At 46.7% G+C, this 24,277-nt stretch overlaps 1 protein-coding gene across 4 annotated transcripts in view; it reads right to left on the bottom strand.

The window, feature by feature from the left end:
• Positions 1 to 24,277, bottom strand: part of GLI3 (GLI family zinc finger 3) — a 264,358-nt gene that overhangs the window by 112,703 nt on the left and 127,378 nt on the right. For all 4 annotated transcript variants that reach the window (XM_070504496.1, XM_070504497.1, XM_070504498.1 and 1 more), the window contains one exon: positions 2,884 to 2,989. In XM_070504496.1, coding sequence (XP_070360597.1) covers positions 2,884 to 2,989 — 106 coding nt within the window. The remainder of the gene's footprint in view (positions 1 to 2,883; positions 2,990 to 24,277) is intronic.

Raw genomic sequence — 24,277 nt, 5'->3', positions numbered from 1 at the left:
ATTTATTCTAAAAACTTACTAAGCTCACTTGATCTCATTTTCACTAAGATAATTATATAGCGAGCATTTTGGAATGCAAGTTCTAGATAAAATCTTTTGACTTTTCCAGGTTACTGCTTTATCCCTTGGCAAAGAGGTGCTTTTAAGATTTCAGTAACCAAGCCATATTTGCTGAGATTACCCTCCACTCCTAAAGCGATCACGGGCTTCTACTTATACACCCCAAGAGGTGCAAAAGCAACCCGGGGATCCATGACTGAGTCAGGCCAGAACAGAAACGCTCAGTATTTGTCATGCCCCAACTGCTTCAAATGCGAACTCTCAGCATTTGTTTAGAGCTCCGGGATTTGAAGAGTGCTCACGTGAACAAGGTTTCATTGACCTCTTCCTGCAATTTGGAGAGATGGTTGAGGCAGAGTACTTCATTTCCATGCAATGAAACCAATCCATGCAAGGCCAAGTGGCCAGAGTTCCCGGCACAGCTGAGTGCAAAGCAAGAATGGGACTTAAGCCCTCCGACTGCTCTCCACTGTCTCGCAGACTAGAGGATGTGCGCATCTACAGAGCACCTTTTACAAAGTGCCTGGCCCAGTGCTGGGCACTGTCCACAAAACTGGCAGAAGGCAGCGAGTGCTAACCAGGAAATGACCGGGCAAGGTGACAGCTGAAGGAGGCCGTGAGGGTGAGGGGTTGAAGCAGGAGTTGGCCATGCAGAAAGGGAAGGCCACGGAGGGCCATGCAGAGAGAATGTGATGCTAGAAAGGCACAGAGGTGACACCTGCCCCAGCTCCCCGAACCTAGTGCAGAAGCTCAGGGTCTCCATCCAGGACCCCGTGAGGACCAGCAGTCCCAGACCCAGGTGCTCAGCAGACTCACCACAGAAATGAGATTCGCTCTCAGAACCTTCCAGGACTCCTCTTTTGAGGCTCAGGATTATCAACCAGCCTTACATCATGAATCTTCAATAACTAGACATTTAAGCAGCTAGAGAATAGTCTAGTCAATTTCTGTTAAAGTATCCTCGGCTGGAAAAGCAGGAAGTACTAAAATCTGTGACACTCCCAGCTCAGCAATCATATCTGAAAGGCGGGCCCCTCCCCCAGGATTCTCCAAACTTGACCTGTCTTACCCTGTGATGCTCTTATCACTAGGGAGCTAACAGTGCAGGTACAGCCATCAGGGCCTAGAACACACAGTGTGGACTATAACACAGTGTGGACTATATTAGGGCTTGCTGTTGTTATATTCTGCCAAAGTACCAAGACCAGGGATTTTTATGGATAAATTCATATTTAAATTTAATGACAAGGCAAACTATAACGAACCCAGAGGAACTGGTTCACTCCATCATATAAACTCATTTTTTGAAATTTCTCTATAACATGACTTTTGAAAGAGTGAAGAACTCTGAAATTCTATGGAAAATCTGATTTAAACGACCACATCACTGCAGAGTCCAAAGCCTGGGAGGAATCAGCCACCTGTGTCTCCAAGGCCACGCTAGCCCTTGCTGGCTCTGTACCACAGGGCTCGTCTGATGCAGAGATGCTCGTCTGAGACCCCTATGGTCCCATCTGGATCACAAAACCTCTGCACAACGGGGTGAATGACATGGCAGGTTTCAGCCTGAATTTGGAATTTCCTTGTCTCTGCATAGGGGGTTTTAAATTGGCCTCTTGGTTTTATCTGAGTGTATTTTTAGCAGGCTTTAGAACCCTGTAAATACTTACTTGTGTTCCAGTGAAAAGTCGAAGAATAAGTCACAAGTTTCTGTATTCTCCATCTATAAATACCCACTTCTCCTTTAATGCTTATAGAAGTCTGCAACACAGATTTATTACTTACCTCCAGGCAAATCTGCTCTGAAATTACAATTCAGTAATGGGAGATGGATCCAGAAAACTGTTGGTAAAATATTATATGTGTACTTGGGCATGTAGTTAGGGTTGTTAATATCAATTAATTCTGCTCACAGAGGAGGACTTGTTTTAAAACAACTTCATTTTTCTTTGGCACATATGTAATTACACAGCTGTAACTAATAGCCATGGAGATGCAATCTACCATCTAAATAACAAGCATTATTCTTCAAAGTATTACTTGTGCTTTTCTAACTTTACTGTCTCGGAAGGTTGATTACTAGATCCGAACACATGTATATATCAAGGCCATTAGTAAGGGACAGCCCTTCCCAGAGAGCGGCTCCACTTATAACAGTACACGACAGTTTTCTGGACAGTACTACGAAAGAATACTTCTTTAGTTTGCGAGTCCACTATTCTTTTTTCTCCCAAACTGAACAGTATTTATTTCCACGAGATTTTCTTCTCCCCTTTCTAATGTATGTTATCACAGCCATTCTTTCCTTTTATCTTTGTGCAGACCATGTGCTCAATCACATTTGCCATTTTGTTTGGGTGACGTTGCCATCGATCAAACGATTATTCGTGCACGTACACAGCGGCTATGAAAATTTACCATAAAAATTTCATTATGATTCGTTGTGATTCCTGGGACAAGACTTTCACCTAACAGAAATTTCAGCCTGAAAAACGTCAAACCCACTCTCAAACCAAACGCGTATTCTGAATGGTAACCTTCCATTAGGCCTCTAACTTTTAATTTAGTATTTACAGCCCACAGAACACACGTCAGCAAAATATACAGGAAATACTTGCCAGCCACCTAGTGTGACAGGCATTCTTCAGGAGGCAGCGGGATTCGGTTCAGTGAGCCCAGGAACAAACAGGCCTGCTGTATTTCAAAAGTAAATCTTAGACTTCTATCGCCTCTTCAAAGCTCAGGAGCCATACCGTTAGCACGAAATCCTGAGAGAATAAAAGCCAGTATTTTGTCACTAATGGGTAAAGTTTTAGTACTTACATATGCAACGGAGGAATCGGAGACGGATCGTAATGGTAACGCCCCTCATGATGTCTCGCATCAATGGGTACAGGAGGATGGAATGCAGGAAAAAGATGAGGAGGATCTGAAAAAGAAAGTTCAAACTGTATAAACGGAATACTTGGAAACAGAATTCCAATCCACGAAGCAACCCCGCTATGCTGTCGTCACAACTGACACTGAATCTGCTTCAAGAATTTGTGGAGGAACTCTTTAAAGTTCATTATGAGGCTCCAGGAGGCACCGCAGATGCATGATCAAGTAAACAACACCCGCACCTGAGAAAAAAGAGATGTTGAATGCAACTAAAACCCGGACAGAAAAGCAAGAAAGAGGAACAACACATCCACCTAGTCTGGAAGAAAGCCTGGCCCGAGTGGAAGGGCTGAAGGAGCCACAAAACCAAGAGGAACAGATTACAAGACACTTACTTAGCTTAAAAAATTATACTGTCAAGTGAATTTTAAACAAAGCCATAACATAAATACTACTTTCTTTTCTCCCATATCCATGATGCTTTCTAAGGGAAGGAGTCCTTGCTGAAGTCCCTGCTAAAATCCACGGCATATACAACCACGTAGATACTACGCACACACACACTTTTTAAACATTTCAATGCATGCTCCCCTCCTTCTTGGCCTGAGTTAGGCCTCCAGAGTCCCGACACAAGGGCAGCAAATCCACAGTTGGGCCAGAGAAATGCTTCACGGCCTGGCTGGAAGAGATGAGCTAACCCTCTCGGACAGACAGAGGGAGGTTTGGCGCAAACTGAGGGAGCCCTGCCCCACATCCATAACATTCGCCTTGGACCCAGACTCGCCTCCCCCCGTTCTGGCTCTGGCTGGTGTTCAACGACCCCGGGTTCCTGTGTGTGCACTCACTTAAAATAGCTCCTCTCCTCCTGTTCACTCATAATAACTTACACAGAACGTCTCTGGCAAATTTGAAAACAAAGTTTTTTTTCTAAATAGTAATTCACGGCAAAAACTGAGAGTATCTCCAGATTTTATCATTAGAAGAACGGGCCCTAAAGTTTTCCCAAGTGTCAAGGAGCAAAATAAAGGAGTCCAAAACCTGGAGGTGTGACTCCACGGCTATGAGCCTCGTGTTACAGCAAAGACGCCGAACTCGTTCTTCAAACACCACGTTCCACACGCGGTGGTCCTGGCAGCTTGCACGTGGCCATCAGGCCGCTGTTGCCCCAAACACTCCCAGGAAGTGGTGTGTACACCAAACGTGCCTCAGAACGGCTTCCAGCTATTTCTAAAAGTCTGAAGATTTTGCCTGGACCTGAGGGGAGCAGCGGTCCAGACAATTCCAAAGGAGGCACCGCAAACCGATTCTGAGCGAAGGCTGGAAGAAGGTGGTGGGTGGGGCTGTGCCAAAAGCAAGAAGGGTGTAACAGGCACTCCCCTGTAAATTTCCTTAAGCTCCTTAAGCGTGACTAGTATATGTGTGTATGTTGAAGTCAGGTGGTTTCATTTTCCTCCCTATACATTTCTCTTTTTTCCAAATTTTCTTCAAGTATCTTTTAGAATGTCAACAAAACTTAAAAAAAAATTATGTTTCACTTCCCTTGTTTTGTGCTTTGCCCTTGCTGCCTTCGCTTGAGAATTGAAGAGTACAGTCACGAGAAAAAAATGAGTGAAAAACTATTCGTAGCATCGATGGAACGAAGGATGTACCCAAAGCTGTGGTTCTACCAGATGTAGAACCTAGAACATTTCTGTGAGTAGAAGAGGAGTATTATCTGAAAAGGTCAATTACTCACTGTATTTCGTGCTTGTTGTAAGATAAAGGGGGCTGGGGGGTGGTAGAGAGGGAGGAAAGGCATCCTCTTGGTGTTGTCACATCACTGTCACTGTGACATCGTGATGGACAACGATGCTGGAAATTCAACAGGTGATGGGTATAACAACTAGCTGATCCTTTATCACACTTTATACATTTTATAAAGTTCAGATGAAAAATTCAATTCTATTTTAAGTGCTCCACTTAGAATTTAACATTAAAAGGATGCCAGAGTTGGTTTCCTTGTAATGTGAATCTTGATAGCTGGTGGGCTAAGTTCGAAAGTTTATCCAACACCATTGTCAAATTCAGTGTCCCACATAACTCAGCAACCCCGCAGAGCCAAAACGTTCTACTTTAACCATTTTCAATGAAAATGGTTCATCCTTATTAACAATATAAAATTGAGTAATCTTTTTCACTAGTTTGAAAGTCTGACGCATACTCAGTGAATGCTTCTGCCTTGAGGTTTTAAAACAGGCCCCAGAGAATCAGACTGGAGTCTGGGGTAAGGTGGACAGCCATCAGACACGGGAATGGCTCTTCTTTCTCTTCCTCTCCCATTAGTGGTCACTGCCGATGCGAACATGCTAGCCTCCAGCATACTTCAAACTTAACACATGTTATCTACTCTTGGAAATTGCAGAAATAAACCTACTAGAACTGTGTGTAAATTAAGCATTCATAAAGTCTGATCTACGTCCTCAGGGCTTCTCCCACACACATCTTATATGGCCATTTCAAGGGACACTGTGACAACTATGTCAGAGTTGGAAGACATTTCTGCTTCTCTACTTTTTGGCTCTTGGCTGTGTTCTGTGTGATTAAATTTTCTCCACCGATAAGTGGGTGTTCACTGTATCTGACTTCTATACATGGGTGCAACTAAGAATTACGATGAAGCACAAATCCATATTTTTCATACACACAGGGCTCAAAATGTGTGACTTTATTCCACATTCAATATATACCTCATGTATCCAGGAAATAATGGGCACTATCTTTCACATGAGTATTTATAGTGAAGCCGCAGTGGTTACGTACACAGGGGTGAAGACCAACCAGTTAATTCTATAAAATCAAATCCGTGAACCCAAGCAGGACAAAAATCTCTTTCCCAGGGAAAACCTGCAAGGCTAGCACAGTCATTTGAAAGGCACTGTCATCTTTTCAGTCTCAAAAAATTATTAACAGGTCTTTAATTCACTCTCTTTCTTTCAGAATGAAAGAGAAAATGACCAAGCATTGCAAAAATATTTGAGAGGAAAATATAAAACACACCATTACCATGGCATTTAGTAGTCATTTCTCACTGCTGAGTCTATAGTGTTTTGTGAAATTAAAAGTTAATTCCGGGGGCCAGCCCAGTGGCATAGCAGTTAAGTCTGCATGCTCTGTTTTGGCGGCTGGGGGTTCACCGGTTCAGATCCTGGGCACGGTCCTACGCATAGCTTATCAAGCCATGCTGTGGCAGGCGTCCCACATATAAAGTAGAGAAAGATGGACACAGATGTTAGCTCAAGGCCCATCTTCTTCAGCAAAAAGAGGAGGATTGACGGTGGATGTTAGCTCAGGGCTAATTTTCCTCAATAAAGAAATAAATAAAATATTTTTAATAAAATAAATTAATTCTGACTGAAAGTATGTGACGCATCTTGTAACACGGTACAAAGTATTTATTTATGTCCCAAGGAAATGTATGACTTCTGCATTCTGGAATTAGGTTAAATAAAGAACGAAAAATAAATGGATGTGATTAGATTTGAGCGAAGACATCTGGTTTTTGTTTAAATGTTTTACTATTTCTATTTGTTTCCCTCTCAATTTAGTTTAAAATAACTTCTGCTGAACTGATGAAGTCTGTGTGAACAATTATACCCGGGGTCAGTTATCAGTGGAAATCACACCTCTTAAGTCACTTTCTGGGAAAATGTGATGGAATAGCCCTCGTCCAATTCAAGACATGTTTGAGCACAGCTTAACATTATAAACAGGGAATAAAAAGCAGTGTGAGCATGTTCTCTAACATACGTGGCATCACATGACATTAATCCTAACACATCTCTCAAAAAAAAAAAAACCTCCCGCACCCTCAAACGTTGAGTGCTTCCCTTGCATCTTGGCTGCTGTTTCTGTGCGGAAGATCAGCAGCACATTCCATTACGGGCCCAAGAAGCTGTCCAAGAAAACCCACATGACAAGACCAGGCCCGTGTCGCCAGCAGCCACCATAATTATCCACCTCACGGTTTATTATTTACACATGAGCAGCGCAGCTGCGGAGCATCATAACTCAAGAGTATGTGTAATAAGTTACCGCACTGCAGCCATCTCCTGTTCTGGCCCTTGACAAAACACCACATGATGACTTTTCCAAAGTCAGGCGAAAACTGCTGAAGCAGAAGGAAGTGCCACTAAGCCTGGCTACCTCCTATTTATCATACAATTTCCTGACTGATGGTTCCACAAACCAGCTGCTAAGTGCCGTGTACTCTACTGTCAGCAAACTAACGGGCTAAATGGAAGACAGGGAGAATAATGTGCAGAACCGGTGGAATCAATTTTACTGAGGGAATTAAAATTCTACCAGGTGGGGGGGAGCCTGTGCAGCAGTGGTAAGCAGTCAACTGTACATGCTTATGGTTGCAAAGATGATTTATTACAGACTTGCGAGAGGTCTGACCATTGGACCAAATTCCTCTACTCAACCGAGATTTGAAGAGTGCGTGTTATCCAAGGCTTGAGCGGAATAGTCTTTAAACCCCATAAATATGTAATTGGCTCGACACGTGTTTAAATTGAAATGCATAGTAAAAATATTTGTGCTGGGTATAGTTGTCAGTATTTGATTTCACGCTGGCTGTCATCACGCTGCACATTAAGGGTCTCATTAGGAATGAGAGGCATTGATTTTTAGGTCTCTTCACAACAGCCTGGGTTGATCATAAAACCTGTAGCCAGAGAAAGACACTTAGAGATTTATCTTTGGCGGCATCGTTCTCCCAAGAAATAGTTTTAGTATCCTCAGGCTATAAGATCTCTTGGATGCCATTCCGGGAAACTGTCTTTTAAGGTTTGAAATTTACATACAAAAACTGTACATTAAAAAAGAGAGATCAAAGTCGGCATAGTTAGTGCCCTGAAGGAGTAATTCACCGAATGATACTTGAGCAGCCTGAAAGTGCCCAGGAAACAGCACAGGAGGACCCACAAGAGTAAAGTGCCAAGCGCCAAGAGTTCTCTTGGCTTGTTTAAAGGCTGAAGTCGTCTGCACACTGACTGTGGAATGTATTCTAGACCAGAACTAGAGATTATTTCTCCTGTCATTAGGGTCAGCCCTGCCTGTAGGAATGTCTAGTCTCCTCAGATTCACTTAAGCGCCTGCCATCAGTAGAAAGATCACTAAAACCACACGTGGGCAATATCCACTATGCTAGAGTGGAGGAAGAAATTCCTCCTCTGTCCTTCTGGCTTCTTTGGCTGGCCTAATAATAAAATTGACATAAGGCAGATTAACAGGAGAAAAACAAATTTAATTACGTACATACAGGGGCCCCATAAGAATACAAGGCCCAAAGAAAAGTCAGGCAATTGAGGCTTATATGCTATTCTGAGCTGAGGAGACGATGGTAGGTGGTCTGGGGCTTCAAGGGGAGAAAGATAATTCACAGGGAGATGGGAAGAGTAAATGTCTGGTAAACAAATGTTTGTCCTGCCATGCACAGAAGTCTTTTTTATGTAAAAGAAAGTTATCTTTGGTAATAGCTGACTTCCTGGTACAGGCTACCTACCTAAGTCCTTTTAGGCAGTTAAGGGGGAAGTAAACAGCTCTTCTTGAGTCTGTTGGGTCTTGACTGTCTTTAGTTCAAAATAATCCACATGCCGAAGTGGCACATTCTGAGGCAGCCTGCCCTTCACACCATCAATGCCAAAGTCAAAATAATCATCCAGCATCTATCAAATGTGACGTCTCAAGCAGCAGAGAGAAGGAGGAGAGAGAGACTCTCACCACCCCAATGAGACAGTGGAGAGGTACCCAGGCCTCACCTCTGCCTCTTCCTACCTTTGGCATCTCCAGTCATCACCTTGGCACCTGCCAGGCATTTTCCAGGGCTCAGGAGCCTGAGGGAGACATCACCATGTGGCCTGACTCCAACACTTAGACTGACTCCCTCATTCAGACATCCTTGTACTCCTGGCCGATGAACAGGAATATGCCTGTGGACAACATGGCACCAGAAAGGAGCTGATCTGGCGCCCTCTTGGACACCCAGGGATGCCTGACCAGGAATGTCTAGAGCATCAAGGCAGTCTGTGGCCCTCCTAGTCTACTATGAGCGGGATCTAAGGAAGGAAACCCCACAGGGACCAGCTGTGGACTTGCTGTGTGTCCCAGTGGAATCATCCCATGGAGCACTCATGGAACATCAAGAATCTTCTTTCTGGTCTTAGATGCATGTGGTATGGAGTTGGAAACATCTCCAGAATCATTAATGTGGATCATCTTGTTTTTAAGACCCTCCGTAATGTGGTACAAGTTTTAAGAAACTGTAGTTCGAATACTCTCCGGAAATCTTACAGATGCCTTGCATGAAAAAGAAAAGAAATATTCTATTATTTTATAACTTTATATTAAGGCAGGAACCTTAACTTGTAGAGCATATGTTATAGGAGAGATCCACAAACTGCAGTGTGGGGGTCAGTTTTTATTAATAAAGTTTTATTGGAATATAGGCGTCTTCTTTTTTGTTTCTTTGTGTGAGGGAGATTGGCCCCTGAGCTAACATCTGTTGCCAATCTTCCTCTTTTTGCTTGAGGAAGACTGTCACCAAGCTAACATCCATGCCAGTCTTCCTCCACTCTATGAGGGACGCTGCCACAGCGTGGCTCAATGAGTGGCGCCAGATCCGTGCCCAGGATGCAAACCCGCAAACACTGGGCCTCTGAAGCGGAGCATGCAAACTTAACCACTACGCCACCAGGCTGGCCCCCAGGTGTGCTCCTTTGTTCACGTACTTCCTATGGCTGCTTTCACTTTACAGCAGCAGAGCTGGCTAGTTTTGACAGAGAACATATGACCCACAAAACCTAACATATTTTCTATCTGGCCCTTTACAGAAATCATTTCGACAAACTCTGCCCTAGCATACCACAATAAACTAATTTCAGAAATTTTTGCATTTCAGAAAAACCACTCATCAATTTTTTCTTTATCGAGATGTAGGTTTTGAGTGACAACACTATATACATAAACTATTTTTATGCCAATTTGTGTGACTTTAAGATATCACTATGGTAGAAGTGTTCAGACTAATAATTATTCAGAGAAAGGACACTTATATTCTGAGATTTTAGCAAAATCTATCATAAATAAATTCTAAGAGAAGAACAGTAATGGAGGGGGCCGGCCCCGTGGCTGAGTGGTTAAGTTCGCACTCCGCTTCGGCAGCCCAGGGTTCTGCCATTTTGGTTCCTGGGCGTGGACATGGCACCACTCATCAGGCCATGTTGAGGTGGCGTCCCACATGCCACAACTAAAATATACAACTATGTACTGGGGGGATTTGAGGAGAAAAAGCAGTAAAATTAAATTAAATTTTAAAAAAAAGAACAATAATGGATCAAACTGGCCATAAATCTAGCAAATAATCACTTAACATTTGCAAATTTAAGTTTCCTTATAGATTAAGTAAACATACACAAAGTTACACAGAAAGCTAATCAAAAACAAAAACTACGCTGTTTCTAAAACCCGATTTTTACTTCTGGTAATTACCTAACATCCCAATCAATTTTTACTTCTGGTAACTACCCAACATCCCTGCCTCCTCTTGTATGAATTTGCATGGGCATTCCCTGCTACTCGAATAGCCATCTTTCTATCATTTCCTTCGTGCAAGCATGTAGGCATATTATATTAATTTAATTAATATTTTTAGACCTAAATGCTACCAGCACTACACTCTGGTCATACCACAATTCATCCATGCCACTCTCCTTAACATAGTCATGTGTTTCCACATAATTAAAAGACAAAGAAAACAACAAATAGCCCTCTGTAAGTAAAGCGACAAATCTCTGCCTTTCACACCTCAGATGTGTCCTGGGTAGTAAAAAGACGATCGCTCTCTCCCCTTTCTGGTCCCTTCTAACTTCTTTCACCAGTAAGTCTTTGCTTGTGTCTCAGCTAAACATCACACCCAGTGGACTCCCAATGGCAGAAACAGACCACATCTTCCTGCTGGCCGACCAATGAAATCCTTGCATCCAGAGTCTCCGGAATGTGTCTTGCCTGTGATCTCAAATATATGCATCCATGACATTTTTGTTGTTTCTAGCTTTCCCACCAGAATAAGAGAGAAAAAATAAACAGAGGGAAAGGCAGCAAAGAGAAAGGAGAGAAGGTTTACAGCTATTATCCTGAAACTGCAGGACTCTGTGAGGGAAAGCACACGAAAACATACGAGGAACATTTAAGAGACAAACCAATTTACTTTGAAATATGCTAACTGTATTTTCAGTGACAATAAGCAAACATGGAAATTAAAAGACAGAAACTGGCTACTAGTGACAAATTCTTACATCAATGGCCATTTTTTTTTTTTTTGTACAGCACAATTCAAAAGCCAAATTCATGGTTCCAAAAATAGACACTGGAATCCTTAATACGGACGAAATGAAAGCAGAGAATGAAATGTTTCCAGGAAAAGCGTTCGGTATCTCAGATCTAAGTACAGAAGCTGTGGAGGACACAATGGACTTGGAAGTTGCCCAGTTTCGTTAGCAAATCAACAATGAATCAACAAAGGTGGGGTCTAGAAGCTATGTCCTATCCTATCCCCTATAACGTGGGGAGAGGGTGGCAGAGCTGGTGTCTTTTCCACTCCAAAGCTAGTGCTCTGAAACGCTCCCTACAGCGACACTGTCAGAGTTCAGGCTTTTTATCATCTCTCATCTAAACCAGTCTCCAGACTTACATCCCTAAACCCTAGTCTGGATCCTAGACTGGACCACATCCCTCCTTGCTCCCAAAATCTGCAGCGGCCTAGGACAACCATCCCAGTCCAGCCCAACCTCTACCACGGCATTCAGGCCCCCAGTGACCTAGCACATCCAGGATACTTCCTCATCCAAGAGTTGGTGCCCCCTCAGCCAGCACTCATTGTCTGCCCCCTCAGTGGAGAACCGACTCCCTCTTATGCTGAAAATATCACCCCCTTAGTCAAGCATCCCTGAGGCCCCATGGGAACACTTGCTCCTTTCTCCCTTCTCCATCATCCAGTCAGGCGGGACCATCCCAGACAACCTGTGGAACTCTGCTCCACATCGTGTCCTCGCCATCTCCTCTCTCACTGGACTCTACGCTCTCTGAGGGGCCCTGTGTTCCTACTCAGGTGCTCGCCCTCACCGAGTACGCCTGTACCAAGGGCTGAGCTGTAAGTACAGTTGTGGCGCATAAACACACAGAAAAGACAAGCTCTTACTGAGTTCCACTACCATGCCAGGCACCATGGTGACAAGTCCCTGCCGCTGTCAGATCAGAAATGTCTACTTCACCTCCCAGGCTAGCTGGGGCATGAGGGCAGAAGAGGCTCACTTATCCTTGTACACCCAGTAGGAACTCAGTAAGTGCTGAATATATGAAAGGTGAAGGAGAGAGGAAAGACAAGAAAGTGAGGCCAGGCACTGGCAGCGGTGGACCAGGCCAGTCTGCTGGGAATCTTCCATCTACTTAATGTGCTTCCATCAACAGGCGAAGCCAGGGTAGCCCAAAGGCATAGCCCCCGCCACCTCTTCTGAATCTCCCCTGTGCAGGTTTCCAGGGGCTCCCCACGTTCAGAGCGTGTCGAGGCCAACTCCCAGCAGATGCCTGCATACCCCACGCCCAGTCACGGCTCTCAAGTTCATCAAGGCTGCCTGCTTCCTCCCGGGCGGCATACGACGTCGCCACCCCTAAGCGGGGGCAGACAATGGTGGGCGCTCAGCAATAACGTCCCCACGTTGGGTTTTTTCCAAGACACTGAATGTCCTTTCCCACCAAGGAAACGCTGATGCTCCAGTGAATTCAGGATACTTGAGCAGGCTGCTAAGACCCGTAGGGAAAAAGCTCTTTGACACAAAAGGTTGGAGGTCAAAAGTTTAAAAGCTCATGACAGAAAGGACAGGGGGCCCTCTCGCCCCCACTCCCTCCTTTTTTTGTCAATAACATCAAAGGCCCTGGCCTGTTCTTAATGCTATTATTGTTAGGCCTTTGGAATCCACTGAAATCCCACCATGTTTATTGCACATCGGGTGCACTGAGAGGCTCCACTTTTTTCTCCCTTCCACTCTGAATTCTCACTGCCTAGGAAGCGCCATGAAGCGGGAACACACAAAGCTTTTAGGCAAAGAGTTTATTTAAGTGTTTCTTTCACCATGATTGTAAAATCATAAAGTGCACGAAGGGATTCCCTTGCAAGGATGAGCAAGGAAAGCAGAAGGGAGAGAATTCCCCATGGCTAGGGAAAAAAATCTCTTTCAAACTTCTTAGCTCATGGGAATGCAAGGACCAGAATATTCACCATTTTTCTTATATTTCTCTTTTTTTTTTTGCAACCCAACATTAGCCACGAGGCACACATTTTACACATGCCCTCAAAGATACTGTCTTTGTCAGCATACATCAAATGGCATCATTTGAGGGAAATATCTTTCTCCTTAAGGAGGTACTCTAACAGCCGGCTAAGGCATTTACACCTCTGGCATCCCCACCATTATTGACTGAGATGGCCAAAGTCTGGAAACTCCCAATGCCTGACACTTCCTTTGGTCCATTAATAAAGTTAAGTTCATCAAATTATTACAGTGATAGCATAGACCAAGAAAGGAGGAAATTCAAAGAAAAAAACCAAAACCTATTAAGTTTGTCATAATATCACACTTGAACTCTCCACCCTTATTGGAAGGTGGGGCTCATCTGGCGGCGCCACCTGTGGGCCCCCTGCCGTTCAGGGTCATTCGACTTACCTGACCAGCTCCCTCCTTCAGCGTTCACGCACAGCCGCCAAGCTGCATGCATGTTCTATTCCAACTTAAAATGCCCAAAGGTCACACTTGGGACTTCCTCTCTTGGTGGTTGCCTTTCCCTTCACTGCTATCTCACTTGGCTTCCTGTCCATTCTTAGCCTAACCCCTTTTGGAATGCTGACTAAATTTCAGATTACGCTCCTTAGAGCACCTGCGCCCACAGGAATGCCCTTGGATGTCTAAACTATACTGCACCAAGCTTCTGGTACAACACCCCACCATGAAGACAGAGGCCACCCGTTTCCTCTCCCCCTCCACATTTCCTACAGCTCACACAAGCTAAACTGCTCAGAAATATCCAAGAGGAAATTAAACTGCCAGTGTTCTGCTTCAGGACTGGGGGGGAACGACAGACTTGGGGGTGTCAAAAACCTTCCAGACTATTCAGCTGGGCACTTCTTCCTGGAGAAGCCAATGGTGCGAGACTGCTTTCACTCAGTGGGGGGCTGTGGGATTGCTGCCTGTGCTTCCCTGAGGCCCCAGCTCCCCTGCCCACTTCCCCTACTGCTGCCAGGACCACCTCTGCCCCAGCTGCTTCCACCCTACCTCCAACCTCAGCAGCGCTCCTTGACAAACACACTGCCTCAAGGGGTGAGCTAACTGGCCGGTTCTTCCCTAGGCCCTCCGTGAGCACTCAGCAGCTCCTCACCTTGTCTAAACAGGCCCAGGCTCTACATGGTCTCAAGCGATCACCATCTGGGTCCTCTCCTCCGTCTCCCCCAAAGGGACCCTGGTTTCTAGATCAGCTGCATGGGACACAGTCTTTACAAATTCACTTGGTAGGTGTCTAAACTCAGTGACATCCGTTTGTTCCCACACGCCCCTAAGGACAGAGAACACGGTCTACTTCTGGAGTCCATGCCTACACCTGGGTCCACCTATAGCCCTACAGACTACGGCCTCAGTACATGAGCGGGCATCTTCCCTGGTAATAGTGGACAGACCCTTACAGAGATGACCCCATTCTGCGCTTTCTCAATGAGCTCCCACTTGTCAGAGTGCAATCTACACACACTTCTAGACAGTACGGCTGCTTCTCACACTTTGCTGTTTGCAAGTGTTAATAAAGACTCAAAGAGCGATAATGTCAGAACTTCCATGTATTTAAAACAAAGCACGGATTTAATAGCTAATACCATGCAATAGACCAAATTGATGGTGACCTACAGGTCATCTTGGAGCCAATATATATTTGCACATAATTTATCACCTTCTCAGTATGAAATCTTAGAAAATCCATCCTTCCCACTCAGTTTTCCCCTTCTCCAAAGTCAGGAGAAGGCCAAACATTTAGCAGACTGAAATGACCATAATGACTATAATCATAATATAGAGTTTTTTCACCCATAAAATAAGGCCAATAAGACCCAGCCCTATTAACTCCGCAAAGTTGTTTAGGGGGCCAAGTGACATGGGTGGATGGTTCATAAATTCTAAAGTATTAACATTTAAGGGGTTATCATTAATTCTGTGTTTCTCCTTCAATATCGACATCTAAGCTAACATCGACAGTCAAGTTCTCCAAGAAAAACCCAACTCTGTCCCCTAGATTCCAGATTAGCCATACAGTGTCACCAATTCAACCACCAGGGGAGAGGGAAAAAAATTACAGTCACAGATACTTTCAAATAATAAATAGCTATCATTTATTGACCACTCACCATGTGCTAAGGATTACCCTGAACACTTTTCATATGTTTCTTGTCTATACCACATGATAACTCAGCAAAGTAGGTGTTCCTATGCCTGTTTCACAATTAAGAAAACGGGGATCAGAGAAGACAAGAAGTTAAAGGCACCCGGGTAGGAAATGACAAAGTTTGGCCTCAGGTCCAGATCAGCCCGACAGCACTGCAGTAGGGCCAGCTTCCCGGGCAAGCGACCCAGGCCCCCTCAGAAGGCCCCACGCCCGGTTTAATGTTCTGCAGTCGCCATCTTGAAATTTTTGAGCAAAGGCCCCACATTTTCTTTTTGCGCTGGGCCCCACAATTACGCTGCTAGTCCTGAGTACAGCTGTACTCCCTCTCACAGGTATTCCACCGCTTCACTCTTCTCAACAACAAAAGCAAGAAGCAGCTAAAAGGCCTTGTCATCCATGCACCCAGTTATCCTTCCCATCCCACCATCATCCCATGTCCAGAGGTGGGCAAAGGGGCAGCCTTCCTCCAGGGGGCCCCACCTCAGGCACACATCCTCTGGTCCAGTCGCCCCAGCACCCCAGACACTTCTCCCAGACACAGGAGACCCAGCTCAGCAGACAGCGGGGCCCAGCATGCTGGCTGGGTGGACACAGGCTGGACCCCATGATGACCCTGTCTTGCTTGCCGTGGCCATGCTAGCAAAGTCGCCCTGCGATCCGCCAGCCATCCTGAGGGCTAACTGGCTTGTTTTAATCAAGACTGAATGAAGCCCCTCTACACATAAATAAATCACAATTGCTAACTCGAGCGGCCCTCCCTCCCCAGGCGGGTGGTGGCCAAGGAATTCCCAGGCCCGGGAGGCCAGCACAAAGGCCCGGCGGCTGCAATATCCGCTGCTTAGCTCCGTTTATTATTTAAACAGTTTCTTAACGACTCTTCCCGGAGGTGAGCGGGGGCCAAACTGTTTTCCTTCCCTTCACAAAGCAGATCTGCATGGCTTATTTGAATGTCTCCAAGGTTTACTTTAGTCCCCGGTTAAATACCTTCCACCGCAGAGTCAAACAAACAGTTCACTTCATTAGCAAGGCAAACAATCTAGCGGGAGAATACCAGCACTTGAGGGGACCCAGGCTGGGCCGCCACCCTCGCCCGGGAGCCGGCTGGCCCTCCAGTCGGGCAGCAGCGCGTGCAGCTCACTTCAAAAGCCTTTTCACAAATACTTCACACATTCACTGGTAATTAACAGATAACCCCGAAGAGATTATCTGCCCGGAGGCTGAGGGCCCTGGAGAATTAGCCCCAGGGCCGCTCTGGAGCAGGCAGAGCAGGAGGGCACAGCTTTTTTCTAGAAGCACAAGTCGATAAAGTCATCTGGGTAAACTCCGCAGCGAGAAGCTCCCCCAGTTTAAAATAACAGAGCAACATCTCCTTGAAATAATACTCATTTTAGCAACAAGCTGCCAAGGTGTGCCTGGGTAAAACCCATGGGCCGGGACAACAAGTGGCCACGGGGATGGGAGTTTAGGACAGGGACCAGGACGGGAGTGCAAGCGTGTGGCTTGCTCTCCGGATTCCAGCTCAGGAGCTGGAGATGGCGCTTTCTCAGTAAAGACTTGGGGTGCGCTGGAAAAACTGGGGGACGGGGGGTGAGCAAGTTAGAGTCGGTGCTTCATCAGCAGCTGCCAGAGAGCCCGGAGGAGCGGGGCAGCAGCCCACTGAAGCCTGAGGCCCTCATGACTGCCCTCACTGGCGCTGCCTGGCCTGGCCTTGGGATTGGTTTGCAGATGGAGACAGACCCCGCACCTGTCACTAGCTTCCTCCACACGACTGTACCTCAGGACCTCATGTCACACCTTTCCTTTCAGGGCACAGGAAACCATTTGGGGCTCATATTTAAAAAAGAGAAGGGATCCACTCTCTTTTTTCTTTAAGAACACAAGTACACCCACCACCATCACCCCACACGTATTCACATATCATAACAGCAGACAGTCACAACAAACAAAAAGGGTCTGGGCAGTAGGCGTCCCTATTAGGCTTGAATTTGGGGGTTCACCCGAGTTGCGGTTGCGCGGACAGGGTCAGGTTCAGCAATTCTCGGACTCATGGCTTTTAAGAAGTTGGTAAACCTCACATGCCGACTGCAATAAATCATACAAGTCTCTATTAAAACTATAAATCACTCATGAAATTTAATACTGTCATGAAGAGTAATTAAGTGCTAATGTAATAAATCTACAAAAGAAAAAACACACAATATCGCGGCATCTTAAGAGTAAGGGAACACTTGTGTCTCGGAGCTTTAAGACGTCTTTGAGCCCTGAGAATAAAGTCTGTCTGTTTTCCTACTCAAAGCCCGTGGTCCTCAAGAGAGTAAAAGCATCATTAAAGGGCCTTGTTCCCAAATAAACTCAGGACCAAGAGCCAAAGACACGATGCCCTTCTTCAAGGCAGAAAAAAACACCCAAATTTATCTCAAGTCTGCAATATCCCAGGAGGAAAACAGGAAGGGATGGAAGGAGAAGAACAGGCGGAGATAAGGAGGTGAGACCCTGTGCAAGAGGTTCATGAGTCGGAAGGAAGTTTTAGGAAGAAGTCACAGGAGTCCTTGTGCTGTGACCGCTTCCCCTGGCCTGACCTAAAGTAACCGCTTCATTGATACACAATTTGCCTTCACCCCATCAACTCCTCGCATCTTTCCATTTTAGATAGGACCATTAGAACCAGGAATTCTGTCCTGGGCTTCAGTCATTCCACCTCAGGACTCAATAACTGCTGGGTAAATACATGAATAAGCAAAAATCGATTCAGGGTCCAAACCCAATCAGTACAGCTGGGTCCCAGGCACCGTGGGGGCCCTGTGGACACGGAGGGCCAAACAGGCATTCCGCTAACAAGGACACCAGCTCCAAAGAGCCCTGGTGAAAAGGTGGCCCCCAGGTGAGAGTGGGGAGGGAAGAGGTGGGGAGGGAAGAGGGTCAGAGAAACCTCCTCGCCTTGCGGAGAAGCCTTGTTGAGAAAGGAGCTGGAGAGTGGTGAGAACCTGCAGAGAGGGCGTGAGGCAACAGGGTGACCTGAGGACCCAGGACTACTTTAGAGCACTGGTCCTCACGGCGCGTGCCTCCAATCAGCTGGAGGGCCTGTTAATTTGCCACTTGCTGGCCCTCCCCCCACCCCCAACGAGTTTCTCATTCTTAGGCTTGGGATGGGCGGACGGGAGGAGAATTTGCATTTCTAATAAGTTCCTAGGTAATGCTGATGCTGCTTATCTAGGGGACTCCACTTGGAGAACCACAGCTCTAGAAACACAGAAACACATGGAAGAAAATGAGGCCAGACCAGGGAGGGTCGTGCATGCGACACCAATGAGCCGGGAGGAGTGTACACAGAGAGGAAATGGTCAGATGTACATTTCAGAAATATTACTGGCGGTAACCTGGAGAATGGAGTGGTTAGCATGAAATTAGGTGAGGAGTAAGAGCTGTAAAGGCTCAAAAATCAAAGTAGGGCAGTGGGAGTGGAAATAAACGGGTGGGGGAGAGTCAGAGCGAAAGATGAAAGGATGTGTTAAGAGAAAGAAAGAAGGCTGGCTGACTCCGGGGGTGTCTGTTGATGGCGGTACTGCGTCAGTCCACCTTAGTGGTGGGAACACAGAGGACAGGCAGTGGCCCTGGACGAAGCAGCCGGCAGGGCATGGGTTCAGTCTGGGATGGGTGGGTTGTGAGCAAACCTCGACATCCAGGCTCCAGGCAAATGTCTGGATACTGGTGGATCCAGGTCTGGCCTTCCGGAGCTAAGTCTGGGCTGGAGATGGGAGATGCCATTAGAGTGAGTGAAGTCGGCCAGGGAGAGGGTACAGAATGACAGGAGATGCCTGGAGCGAGGCCAGCAGTTAGGGGATGAGCAGAGGAAGGGGACAAAGCAAGACTGCGTGAGACAGAAATATCGAGACCCAAGAGAACCAGCAGTGAGAGTGTGCACTGCAGTTAGGTGATGGAGCGGGGCGAGCTGAGGAGGTAAAGACAGTGACACATCCCCCAGTAGTTTGGCTGCAGAGACGAGACAGGGCAGCAGCTCAAGAAGATCCCAGGGTCAGGCTGGTGTTGTGTGTGGGGGTTTTCAACTTTGTTCATGGATAGGAGGCATCTGAGCGTGTGTTAAGTGGAGGGGATGGCACCAGTCACAGGAAGACAGAAATGAGGGGAGAGCACTGATGGCTCAGGTTTCCTGGAACCTGGAACAGGAAGCCGGTTAGCCCCACTCACTTCCCGGAGAGGAGAGGGAAGAGAGTGGGAGGGAAGGGGCTGGCTTTAAAGCGTGTCGGGTAAAGAACCTGCTCTGTTCCCACCCCAGGCTCATGTGAGAAATGTCAGAGCTGCTGGCACTGCTGAGTCAAGTGTGGCTCTTCTAAAATAGAGGACACAGTTTGAGAAACAAAAGGTGGGGTGCAGGCCACTCCTTTAAGGAGTCTCAGCTTGAAGGATGCATTCAGAATGATCACACCCCTCACTTCCTTCCCACTGGCAAACAGAACTGCTAAAATCAGCCAGGAGCTTGTGCGCCAGGGTCCCTCCCAATCCCTGATCCACGGCTGCACCTCTTTCACCCCTGAGATGCTTGCCATGGGGCCACCACCTTCTCTGCCTAGAGACAACGAAGGTAGAGATTCCAGGAGCCAGGTCAGAGCAGCAGAGAGCAGACAGGATGGGGTGGAGAAATCTACTGTGGAAATCCTCCACCAAACCAGATTGCCCCCAGGAGGAAGAATCTAGGACCGGCTGCCCTCAAAAGAGGAGTGCCTAAAAGTTGGACGTGAGCCCAGAGTCCTTAGGCTCAGGACTGTACCTAGGGAGAGAGGTGGGGGCGCTGGGGGCTGGCTGCAGTGGCAGGGCCAAGAGGGTTTTACGAGGTGGCAGCAGCTGCAGCCGCTCTGAGGCCAGCAGAAGGGACGTTTAATAAAAGCTGTGGTCAATTTCACCCCCTTCACAGCCCTGAATTTGGTCTCTTTATTTACAGCCCTGGACACACTGTGGGAAATCAGAGGGGCCAGGAAAAGGAGCGGGAAGAGAGACAGAGACAGAAAGAGTTAACAGGCAACAGCTTTTAGAGGGTAAAGCATTTCAGAAACAGCGAATTCACTGGCACTCCCTGCTGCTTTTATTGCTTTCGCTCAACAGCTGGAGAAAATGTTTGATCAAAATATTTGTATTATTGTGTTTAAGTGAAATGACATATGACAGCTCATTATCCCAAACTCAGAATTCCCACAGCATCTGTCACAGCCACCCTATTAGAGACAGTCACTCCCCCTGGAAGATGGAGAGGCATGGGGTGGAAGATGCCAGCGATAAAGCAGCAGGCATCAGACCCCAGGCATTCTCAGCCCCCACAGGCCCTCGCCCAGGCTCCGATTAAGCAAGGAGGGGTGATGCTGGAGGCAGAGGCAGGTGAGGCCCAGGGCTGTGCCCAGAGCGCGCCCCTGCCCTGGGCCTCAGCGCTCTCCTTTCCCTCCGCAGCCAGGAGCACGAGGCCCACCCAACCTGGGGCTTCCACATCCAGGACAATGGCCAGGATCTCCCCTCCTAAGACATTATCTGGCAAGATTGTTTGGCAAGCTCTATTTATTGATCTAAATTTTAACAAAATATCTCTCCCAAGCCTTCTGCCTCCAGGCAGATTCAAAAGGAGAAAAGATAACTTTTTAAAAATCATCACACCATTTTCTCCATCCTGAAGTGAATGATGACCTGACTGTGCAGAATTTGTCTTTACGACCACAAGTTCCTTTCCATGACAACCTTTGAGTAAAGCGTCTCAGGTCTGCTCCTGCTGTGTTTTTCCAACACACCACTAGTGAAGCCCTGAGGACAGACGCATGTATGTTCCCCACTAGACACCCAGCGGAAGGAAAATCATCTATTCAGTGCTTACTGCGTGCCTAGCACATTTCTGAGAACTTTATTTACCTTTTTTAATTCCCGCAACAATTCCAGGAAGCACGCACGCGATATTACCTTCTCTTCACAGTTAAGGAGAGTCATGCTCAGCTCAGAGAGGGTGAGCAATAGGCCCAAAGTCCCACAGCTCATAAGCAGAGGAGTCAGGATCTAAAGCCTGTCTGTCTTCCACTGCGCGCTGGTGCTGTCCAGAGAAATGAAGCAGTCTGCGAATGGATGCCCACCAGAAGGCTGGAGGGAGCGCTGATACACTGCGAGTGCGCTCCTCAGCACACATTCAACTCATCCAAACGCTTAGACAAAACACAGTTCATTTCTCCCCCATCTCTCTGTCTCTGTGCAATGTCCTAGGGAGAGATCCACACTAATGGAAAAGGAAGCTCTAAGTTTTAACCCCATTTCAGCCACTCACCGAATAAGACGTTTGGAGTCCTCCCTCTTGAGATTTCTGAATCCCAACTTCCCCACCCACACAATCGGGGAGGTGATCCATTCCTGCTCAAGGGGCTACCGATGCCGCGGGTGGCAAAGAGCTCTGAGCGGACATGCCCTAGGATAACTTCATACAGATTATCCCATTTCTCTGAACATCCATTTTCTCAGGTGTAAAACCCGCCGCCCCCACCCACAGCTCACTTGAGGAATCCAAACCAAATGAGATAATGTATACAAAAGTGCTCTATAAACTGGAAAGTGCTATGTCAATTTAGGATCTCTTCCATCTCGTCATTTGCAGAAATCATACTGCCTTGTTTTTAGTAGTGCTATTTACTCAAAAATTAAAAATGCCCCTAATTCTCTAATGGGTCTGACTGCTCAGCTATCTCATGAGAAACCGCAATCAACACTGTGCCTAAGATGAGGCCAGTATGGGATTCTCTTTATCTGGCCTGCCTCCAGAAAGGATGGATCACAAATGTCACAGCCCAGTTCCTACTCACGCTTGTCACATGTTTTGAGGCTGGAACACCTAAGGCTGGGTGGGCAGAAGGGCTGACATCTGTGGGTGGTCCTGGGACTCTAATAGTGAGATGTCCATAAAAATGATGCGCTGCAGCCCTTCCTCCAGGAACTGGAGTCCCCGCACCCCCAGGAGAGGGTGGTGACACCAGGAGCACCATCTGCATAGGCCAGGGAAGCTCGCCCCAGAAGACTTCAGCCTTCACCAGCTTCCAGACTGCCCACACAGGGAATCCCTGGGACACACCACTTGTAGAGAAACCAGTTGCTGTATCAATAGTAACTTCATGTTTGACGAGCTCAGAGCCAAAAACTTAGGAGTAGGAAATACAAAGGCAAGCCAAGATTTCACACTCTCACCAGGATGCTAACTTTGAATGATGACTTCCCTTGAATTCCACGTCATATCCCATGTTGTTTCTATAACAGAAAATCAATCCACCCAGCAATCAATGACTCAAAGGATCGATACATAAAATAAAGCACGCTGAATCGTTTTTTAAGAGGAGTAATATTTGTTATTTACTAGATTCATTTTTCCTCTGTAACAACAAATTTTTCTACAGTAAACACATATTTTAAAATTTAAAACAGACAATTCTGAGCACCTGATATTCTAGAAGCTTCTATGGAAAGCATGCTCATGCCAGAGTCAGTGCACCAAAGCACAAATAAAGGGCCCTGGATGACTGCGAAACTCCAGCAGCACGTGCCAACCTTCCACACTACGGAACGAGGATGTAATAAGTCACCCGGTGTTGTGGGTTGAATTCTGTCCCCGGAAAAGACATGCTGAAGCTCTAACGCCTAGAATGTAGGAATGTGATCTTACATGGAAACAGGCGCTTTGGAGAAGTAATTAGGTTAGATGAGGTCATCAGGGCGGGCCCTGAGTCAGTGTCACTAGTGTCTTTCTAAGAAGAGACCAGGACACAGACACACACAGGAAGAAGGTCATAGAAGGACAGAAGCAGAGATTGGAGTGACGCTGCCACAGCCAAGGAATGCCTGGGGCCACCAGAAGCTGGAAGAGGCAAGGAAGGATCTTCCCTAGAAGTTTCGAAGGGAACACGGCCCTGCCAACAGCTCAGTTTCAGACCTGAAACCTCCAGAAGTGTGAGAGGATGAATTTCTGTTGTGTTAAGCTACCCAGGCTGTGGGACTTTGTTATGGGAGGGAGCCCCAGGCAATGCTGCAGTCTTGTTTTAGGAAGCCCATGGTACAGCAGCAACTAGTGGAGAGCAGTCCACGTGCTGTTCTCCTGTTGCGCAGGAGCAGAAACAAAGAATATAAAAATTCTCAGGAAATCTGAGAAAAGCTCACGCAGAAGGCCTCTGTCATTTTTTTGCATGTGAAGTATCCGTTCTTTCTTCCCAAAGAACTCCGATTTCCTCTGGGGAATTACTCCTTCTCTACTGCATTTAAGCTTTGCAGGAGGGTAAATCAAGACGCCATGAGCCTCACTCTCTGGGACAGCCACGACCTGGCTCTGACAGCTGAGGTCTCTCCTGGGAACCTGAATCTGGGGTGAGGAGCCGAGGGAAGGGAGAAAGGGCTGGAATTCATTTCCCCAGAAGAACCCATCTCTCTTTAGAGCTTAAGAAGCAAGAGCCACCAGCTCCTCTAGATTTATTGACAGTTCCGAGCTCTTGATGTCATCGCAGCGATTCGTGTTGGTACAAGAATCGGAATCAGTCTTTGCTGCTTGTAATCAAATAACCGAGGCTGATGCAAGAAGAAAACCACACAGCCCAACCCCCAGCAAGCTGAGCAGCCTGGGCACATCCCTTCAGAGCCTCAGTGGCGAAGTGAGGAGTGTACCTGACCTGGCTGAAGGCGCGCTCCGGGTCAGGAAACCCAAAATGCCTATGATTAGGGTGTCTCTAATTCTAAAGGTTTCTGCTCAGGAAGAGAATTATCCAAGGTTTGGACATGGGGATCTAAACTGTAGGTAGAGAGC

Source organism: Equus asinus, chromosome 1 (assembly GCF_041296235.1).
Source record: "Equus asinus isolate D_3611 breed Donkey chromosome 1, EquAss-T2T_v2, whole genome shotgun sequence".
NCBI classification, from domain to species: domain Eukaryota; kingdom Metazoa; phylum Chordata; class Mammalia; order Perissodactyla; family Equidae; genus Equus; species Equus asinus.
This window is presented reverse-complemented; position numbering and strand designations above follow the sequence as displayed.